We start from the raw sequence: 9,165 nt of genomic DNA, 5'->3' as shown, positions 1-9,165 counted from the left end.
AGCAAATCACTGAATTAAAAACGGGATTTGAAGGTTTCACAACGGAAGCAAAGGAGCTGCGAAAGGACATTAAAGAGATCCGAACCGAATTACAAGACACTACGGCGAAACTCGAAGAAGCTGAGCAGAGAATAAACGAACTGGAGGAAAGAGAAATCACTACGGCCAGGGTTTTAAAACACCTGCTGAATGAAGAAAAGTCAACAAGGGATAAACTTGACTACCTGGAAAACAAATCTCGACAAAATAATATGAGGATCTATCAGGTACAGGAGGGAACCGAGGGGGGAGATGTGGTGGAATTCATTAAGACATTCCTGACGGAGAAGTTGGGGATCCCGGCGGCACACTTACTGATAGTGGCCGCACACCGTTCGCAGCGGAGGAGGCCGACGCAGGAAAATGCAGAAACGCAGAAAAAGTCCACGTTCAATTGTGGTTTGCTTTTTACAGTGGGTCACACGCCAAAAGGTGCTACAGACTGCTTGGTCAAAGAGAGAAATCACATTTGGAGACAATCGAATTTATTTTGACAGAGATCACTCCGCAAAAGTCCAACAAGAGCGCAGTCAGTATGCATAAGAAAACAACTGAGGGACAAGAACGTGAAGTCACACATCATTTATCCGTCCAAATTAAAGGTGTTTGGAAAGGGAGAGGCCGCGATCTATGATTCACCGGAGGAAGCAGCCAAACACCTGAGTGAACAGGGACTCTAAAGCGCCCCGCGGTCCGCAAAAGCGCAGACAGTCCCAAAATCATCTCCCTTTGAGAGAGGACAAAATCACCGTGGAGTTGAAAAGTCGGTGACTGCACTCTCCTGAGAGACTTAGAGGTATGATTTGAGGGTCCAAAGGACTGAGTTTTCTTTTCTTTTCAGTGATAAACTCTATACCTGTCAGATTAAATAATATTGCTTTGGCGACGCATTGAGATCCATACTTGACTGGGCCTTTAAGATCGCATTAATCGAGGTGTGTTTTTGTTGTGTTTAATGTCTATCTCATTATTGTTTGCATTTTGGGAAATGTCTTTAATACTCCTATCATAAAATGAACGGTCATGCTGGTAACGGTAACGCAAGTAATCATTAAAGAGTTAGTTTCCACCTTCCCAATTAAAAATTGGAGGAGGAAGGCCTCCTTCCTAATCTGTTTGGCACTCTGTTTATTTGGATAACATAACAATTAGCGAGTATAAAAGGGGGAAATTACCTAATTTCTGTTAAGCATTTAGCATAACTTAACTTTGAGACTAACATGAGATGAAGTTTATATGGTGTTTTTTCTTATTTCAAACATACCGTTTTGCAATGTCCTTGCTGATGTAAATTAATAAAAATAAAAATCCTGTATCAGGTTAAAGGTCATGATCTCGATTTTTGGCTTTGTCAGGGGATGGGGGAACGGGCTGGTAGCTTAAGTATACTCAGTTAAAATGTTAAATCATATTTTTGTTTTTTCATCGCGTGCGGTTGTTGACTCAAAATGTTAGAAATCTAAACTGTAATCTGCTGGAAAGCAATGATGAAGGTTGTGTGCTTGGAATAGAAACTTTTAGTTATAAGTAGTAATGAAGCCAATTAAAATTTTGTCCTATAATGTAAATGGACTCAATAACCCTATAAAGCGTAAAAAGATACTTTGTCATCTCAGAAAGGAAGGGGGGGGTATAGTATTTCTACAGGAAACCCACTTAAACAAATTGGAACATGAAAAGCTGGGCAAAATGTCATCTGCTCAAGTTTTTTTCTCTTGTTATAAATCATCAAGGAGGGGAGTTGCAATCTAATATGGCCCCAGTACACTTTTCAAGTGGAAGAAGTGTTGTCAGATAAAGAGGGGAGGAATGTAATGGTCATTGGGAAAATTGAAAATATAAGTGTTACCTTGATAAATGTGTATAATCCCCCAGAAGAAGGACCAGACCTAATTAAGAGAGTAGTGGATTAATTTCCCCGAAGTCGGGGAATAACAATAATGGCAGGAGACCTTAACCTCATTATGGATGCAAATTTAGACACCTAGGGTACGAGACAACATAGTTCTGAACCCGCAGCTAGGGTACTGAGAAGAGCAATTGAAGACATTGGAATAATAGATGTTTGGAGAGCTTTAAATGTTAAAAAGAGAGACTTTACTTACTACTCTAAGTCTCATGATAAGTATTCAAGGCTAGACTACTTTTTTATTTTCAAAAATGATATGTTTAGAGTGAAGAAATGTGATATACACCAAATAACACTGTCAGACCATGCTTTGGTTTCAGTTATATTGGAAATAGGATGGGAGAGGAGTAAAACATTATGGAGGCTTAATAACTCACTGCTACAACAGGATAACTTTAAAACCAAGATAAAAACAATGACTGAAAATGATCTAGAAACTAATGATACAGGGGAGGTCAATCCAGTGATTCTATGGGAGTATGAAGGCAGTCAACTGGGGAGAAATTATAAGTTTGACAGCACGGAGGAAAAAGGAACGGGAAATAAAAGTAAGAAACTTGGAGCTACAGATAAAAAACTTGGAACAGGCGCACAAAGCCAGGGGAATGCTCTCAGATATGACAACATTACAGAAAAGTAGAAAATAACTTGATGGCCATCTAACTGAGAAAGTAGAGCGTGCTGTGGCTTTTACCAAACAAAAATATTATGATGGGGGGGCAAAATCATTAAAACTACTCTCCTATAAACTGAGAAAACAACAAACAAGATCAGATATCCCATTAATTAAGAAAATCAATCAGAATAAGATATTAACAGGTAACCAGGAGATTGCAGAAGAGTTTGCACAGTTTTATAGACAACTTTATAGCCCAGAAAAAGAAGTCGACCAGGTTGAGCTGAAACATTTTCAGCAAGATCTAGAATTGCCACAAGTTACTCTTGAACAGAATCAAAGTCTCACCGCACCAATTACTTCTGAAGAAGTAACTAAAGCAATTGAAGTGTTAAAGCCAGATAAGAGCCCTGGATGTGATGGTTTTACGGATGAATTCTATAGAGAGTTTCAAATACAGCATATTCCTATCCTACATAAAGTGTTTAAGTGGGCATTAACCCATGGAATATGGCCAGATACTTGGAGTAACTCAGTTATAGTAATTATTCATAAGGAGGGTAAAGACCCATCACAGTGTGAAGGATACAGACCCGTTACTTTGCTAAATGTTGACCAAAAACTGCTAAGTAGCATACTGGCTGGAAGTCTATCTAAAATCATGCCCAATATCATAGATTTAGATCAAACAGGGTTCATAAAAAATAGGCAATTATCGGATAATGTCAGACGTACACTAAACATAATGGAACATGTACAGAAAAACAGCAAACAGGCTCTTATACTCACCCTTGATGCTGAAAAAGCATTCGATAGGGTGGCCTGGCCCTTTATCTTTGAGACATGTCAACATTTTGGTTTCTGTAATACCTTCATATCTTGGCTGCAAACTATGTACAGCACTTCCAAAGCTCAGGTCAGAGTAAATGGAACATTATCAAATCCCCTTGAGCTTAGAAGAGGCACAAGACAAGGGGATCCACTCTCACCATTATTTTTTGCACTATGTATCGAACCTCTTGCAGCGAGCATAAGAAGAAGTAAAGAAATAGAGGGGGTAGAAGTAGCAGGTATACAACATAAGGCTGCCCTTTATGCCGATGATATTATCTTATATCTGACAAAATTAGACAAGACTCTCCCGGCTTTGATGAATACTATTGAAAAATACAGTGCTGTCTCAGGGTATAAGCTGAACATGCAAAAATGCGAGGCAATCAGCCTGGGAGTGTCCTTTTCCCCTGAGATAAAAAATGTATATCCTTGGAAATGGGACAGACCTCGAAATATCTAGGAATTTGGATCATCTTTACAAATACAATTACGATCAACCTGAAGTTAAAATTAAACAAGACTTGAATAGATGGAAAGTTGTCGATACCATTAGAATGTATATCCTCCCTAGATTTTTATTCTTGTTTAAGGCTCTACCCTTAAATATTAACCCAACCACCTTCAGGCATTGGGATAGAATGTTACTGAAATTCATATGGGTCAACAAAAAACCAAGAGTTAAGATGAAAACACTTAAACTGGCTAAAAGATACGGGGGTCTAGCTCTTCCTAATCTCCAGAATTATTACAAAGCAGCTCATACACAGACAATACAAACATGGCTAAATGATGGGAAACATACAAAGTGGAAGTCCATAGAGCTGGCCCCATGCAGAGGTATGGAGAAAACCTTGCCATTTCTTGATTAAAAGCTACAGTTGAAAATAGACAACAAGTGGTTCCAAAACACACTCAGAGCCTGGAACAAAGTAATAAAGGAACTAAATATTCATAACGAAACACTGTTATTGAGAGAAATAATACGAGATCCAAAATTTATCCTAAACAAAGATGAAGATGCTTTTAAAACTTGGAATCAGAAAGGCTTGTCAATTTTTGGACAATTTATTGATGATAAAGGAATTATGCAATTCAAAATGCTACAGAATAAATATGACTTGCCGCACTCTCACTTTTTTAGATACCTACAAGTAAGAAGCTACATAGAGAATAATGATATAAAGAAAAGAAAAAAAGTTCACAGATCTACATGCCTTAACACAGTTTTTGGTTAAAAATTATAATAGTTGTAGCCTCAAACATCATGTCTCAGCCTTGTATAGTATCCTAGAAGAGAATAATAACAAAGAGGATTTGAGAGAAAAAACAAGATGGCAAGATGAACTTGATTTTACAATACCTCAGTCTGAATGGGAAAAAGTTTGTCTGTCGGCACACAAAACAACAGCATCTCAGTTTTGGCGGGAGTATGCATGGAAATTCCAAATTAGATATTTCATGACACCTATTCAACAAGCAAAGTTTCAACCATCAGTGGCCTCATCTTGCTGGAGAGAGTGTGGGGAAAACCACGCAAACTACAGCCACATTTTCTGGTCTTGCCCCGCCTTAGCAATATACTGGTCACTTATTTGTGATGAAATTAGGAATGTCTTAAAAACCGACTTAATAATTAACCATGATTTTACTCTCTTAGGCAGATTCCCTGAGGGAATAATGAATTCTGATGACAAATACCTCATTAGAATAATAAGAGTAACTGCACTTAAACTTATAACTAAAAACTGGCTTCAGAAAGTCAGTCCAGGGGTAGCTAAGGAGAGAACTGATGGAACAAGTTAAAGAAATGGAGAACTTAACTTACAAAATTAGAGGGAATTCAAGAAGGGGTAAAATACTGTGGGCAAAATGGGAAACCTATATGGAAAATAGAGAGGCAAACAAAGTAAAATAACAATAATAATAATGATAATATTATAATTATCATAACTAACAATACATCATTAACTGAATGAACACATAGAAACTTCAGTCATTCTTACAGTAAATGGAGTTATAGGTAATACTGATAAGACATAAGTCAACAACCAAAAAGGGTAGCACTTTGTCTTTAATTTAATTTAATTTTTTTTAAATTTTTGTTTATTTTTGGTTATCAGTTGTCTGTATTGTCCAACTCTTTGTTTCATGATATATATGGTTTGTTTATTGTTTAAGTATTTGTTTATTGTCAATGTATTCATGTCAATGTATTTACATCTGTTAGTTTGATCTGCTGTGTACATTAGTTGTATTTCATAGTGGTCTCTCACTTTTTGAAAAATAAAGTTAAAAAAAAAAAAAAAAAGCATTGATACATCATTCAGTAATATTTTTAGGACCTTTTAACTGAAAAGGTTTCTTACGGTCACTATTGTGACCCATGGGATTAAATGTGAATAATGCATTTAGAGGTCAGATCTGTTGACTGTTAATACAAAACAGGCTGCAGATAAAAATGATAAAAGGAGCTTCTTTTTGTACGTGTTAGACAACATCCTTGTAAACATGAAACATAAATTCCACATTATTTTATTTTGAACATTAAAAACATTCAGAGTACAGGCAGTTTAATCCCAGAAGGTGTTTTATTTGATTTCTTTGACACTTATTTACAACACCCAGCAGTCATGTGTTGGGGTTGCAGGGATGGTCCAGCTCTTCTACAGCAGTGTGCAGGTTTTCTTCGGGCTCACTCCTCCACCCTCACTGCTGGTTTTGCCTGCTCCTCCCGGCTCTCTGCCAGCTGTAAAATTTACAGTCTCTAAGCTGGAAAGTGACAGTAAATACTGGTGAGGTTTGTAACTGATAAAGCTAAAGAAGAAGAGGCTGCTGTATCAGAAGATATGTGAATATTCTTTAAGCCTGCAACAGATTACCCAACAATCTGATGCAAACAGTTTGGCACCAACATAAACTGATGAGTTATGGTGTTTAACTTTTGGCGAACTGTTTAAATTACTATAAAATCTGAATCATTCCTGTCTCTGATATTTGCATTCATAACACAACATGTTTTATCTCTTAACAATTTCACATATTATAGAAATTATTGAGTTCAGTGTCGTACTTGAGTAAATGTATACCATTGGTCTTTGGAGTAACAAAGCAACAACTTAAAGGTCATCAAAGGTTAAAGTCATTTTAAAGGGGACACACACAGATGTACACATTTCTTTTTACAGGATATCATTCTAAACAGTATGCATATTAATTATACCTTCTAAAATATAAATCAATATATTTTTATCTTACAGTAGTTTCTTACAGTCATTAATTCTTGTATGTATAATATGTCAGTAAGCATTATTCTCCATCAAACAGTAAAACAATGTTACCTTGGAGGACGTTTTTCTCAAAGTATCCGCTCATGTTCATGTTTCCAGCTGGCCTGTACTGGCCGACCACAAACACTTTGTTGCCGTCAGTGGCCATGCCTACGCCCAGTTCAGTGCTATCCTTCCACACCACCTGAGTGAAGTGACCTGCAGGAGGAAACACAGCTCTGTCATTAGGTCACAGTGTGCTGACGGGTCTCTTCAAAACAGGACAGGCCATCTTCCAAAGTTGTAGTAAAAACATAACTTATAACACAAGTGACTGTGAATTCAAATAATCTTAATCCATTCCACAAAACATAAAGAAGAATTCAGAGCGACATAGAAAACTTTGTGGTTATACATTTTAGTAGAACAGCTATAAAGGTTTTGTTACCTATCTCTGCTTATGAATCTTACCAGTACTGCCGGTGAATCCAGGGCTGCTCCAGTTGTAATCCTTGATCTCACTGTACCATGAGTCTACAGCTTCTTTCCCTAAAACAAGACAGAGAAAAAATGGTCATACTAGGGATGCACGATATTGGATTTTTTGCCGATATCCGATATGCTGATATTTTACAACTCATTTAGCCGATAACCGATACCGATATTTTTTTCCCGCACACCTAATTGCCGAGATCATCAACTCTCTTCTGTATTGGAATAAGCGTACAGTATAATGGTGATACTCTTATCACATGTGTTACAACGGTCGGGGTGACGGGTCTTAATCAATCGGGATGGTTAATCAAGTTTGTAGTGTTGAAAGACTTTGCCTTGGCTCCTCCTCGCATCACCGAAGCTGAGCAGTCATTGCAAATAGGTGTTTTGCTAACTATTTCGGACACTTTGAAAAACTTCCACACCAAGGACATTTTGGCTTCTAACTCTCTCATGCTGCAGGTAGACACATGTGACGTCGTCATGCTGGGCCGCGCATCATATTTTGAACATATGATAAAATCACCAGATATGAAAAAAATGTAATAAAAAGAATAAAAAAAGAGGTCTGACGTATGATCTACCTGTCAGCTTGATGGCTGCTGAGCTGAACATGTTGTAGATGTTCTCTCCGTCATCAGTGTCGCTGTGCTGCAGGGCGCCTTTTGCCAGCAGGTGATCAGCCCATTTCTGAGCCACTGCACTCATCTGGCTGTTGAGTGCCATCGGTGGTGTATTGTGCTTCTTTCTGTAGGCGTTGTGGGTCTCCAGGAACTCTTGCTGAAAGCTTTCATCTGCAGGTTAATAGACATTAATAATAAATGAGCTTGTAGTGCTAAGATGAATCCTGACATGTGCAGTTACTGCGGCTGCTTGTTCAGACATTAATGGATGTGGAAAAGACTAAGCCTGCATTGTGATTAATAAATATAGTGATTCCTTTTTCTGCAAACATTGCACTCACCTGCCATTGTGCCTGTAGTAAAGGAGGCTGAAATCAAATATGAAAAATATTATGAACAAACACCCAACAATACAAATAATTCTAATTGATGGTTTATCTAGCGTAAGTTAAGACAAATGCCCTCCTGTGACAGCAGTAATCTCTGGTTATTACCTTGTTCAGAGTGTTTTCCAAAAGTCTTGAGGGGTGTAAAGTCAGAGCTCCTTTGAGTCGTCCTGAAGCTTGTATTTATACACAGGAGCCTGAGCGCTCCCGCATCATCCATCTGAAGGAGGAGACTGACACCCACCTCTCGTCTGTAATTACTTCTCTCTGCTACTTTTGGTTTTTGAAAATGACTCATAGTCTTGTTGTTTGCAGGATATTCCACATTCTCTGCATGCCACTTTAACTTCTTACACGAGTGTTTGTTTTTCTTATTTATCTATAAATCTTTGATTCCCCAGATACACGGGCATTAAAATATTGTTCTTCTGTGAATGTAATCAAGATTGTGGTAATAAGTAGGTGATTTTTCTGGTTTCAGGGAAGTGTCTTCGTGTCTGCTCATATAGCTGAGTTAATCCACAGATGATGACCAGGTTTACTGTTCAGTCTCAGTTACCGCCCTGGATTTCTTCACTACAAGTGGTTAATTATGCAATTTCAGAGCAGCAGACAAACATTTTGCCAAAGAAAACATGTAAACAGAGAGGCAATGAGCGAAGGCATGTCAAACAGGTTGTGGTAAACTCTCCTCCAATAAAGGACGTATTACTTCCTGCCAACCGACAGCTATCGTTTGCAATTGTGGGAAGTTTTACGAGTTAGGGTCCATATTAAACACAGACGAGCTGAAGACTTCAAAAGCACATGGACCTCATTAGCTCACTATAAACACTGTACTGCTTGTACCTTAATGCATGCTTATGTTTACCACAAATCCCACAAATGTTTCCTAATCATAGTGACATGATGAGCTGCACACTCTGAATATCACAAAATCACCTGCAGCTCGTGAGACATAAAGCTTTTATGTTCTTGTGGTCTTGGTTGCAGGAAG

General features: G+C 37.9%; 1 protein-coding gene across 2 annotated transcripts; it reads right to left on the bottom strand.

The window, feature by feature from the left end:
- Nucleotides 1–5,967: 5,967 nt before the first annotated feature.
- LOC138610860 (Golgi-associated plant pathogenesis-related protein 1-like) lies at nucleotides 5,968–8,343 on the bottom strand. 2 transcript variants are annotated; one of them, XM_069683704.1, is made up of 6 exons: nucleotides 8,277–8,343; nucleotides 8,124–8,150; nucleotides 7,744–7,953; nucleotides 7,136–7,213; nucleotides 6,737–6,883; nucleotides 5,968–6,144 (listed from the first exon to the last, which is right to left on the bottom strand). In XM_069683704.1, the coding sequence occupies exons 2-6, from the start codon at nucleotides 8,128–8,130 to the stop codon at nucleotides 6,062–6,064; spliced, it is 525 nt and encodes a 174-aa protein (XP_069539805.1). In that variant the 5' UTR covers nucleotides 8,131–8,150; nucleotides 8,277–8,343; the 3' UTR covers nucleotides 5,968–6,061. The 2 variants fall into 2 exon arrangements, with proteins under 2 accessions (XP_069539805.1, XP_069539806.1); XM_069683705.1 differs by having other exon boundaries at nucleotides 6,081–6,167.
- Between the last annotated feature and the right edge of the window lie 822 nt (nucleotides 8,344–9,165).

This window comes from Semicossyphus pulcher, unplaced genomic scaffold (genome assembly GCF_022749685.1).
Source record: "Semicossyphus pulcher isolate SPU_LCO1_2020_fin unplaced genomic scaffold, fSemPul1.0.p SCAF_6, whole genome shotgun sequence".
NCBI lineage: Eukaryota > Metazoa > Chordata > Actinopteri > Labriformes > Labridae > Semicossyphus > Semicossyphus pulcher.
This window is presented reverse-complemented; position numbering and strand designations above follow the sequence as displayed.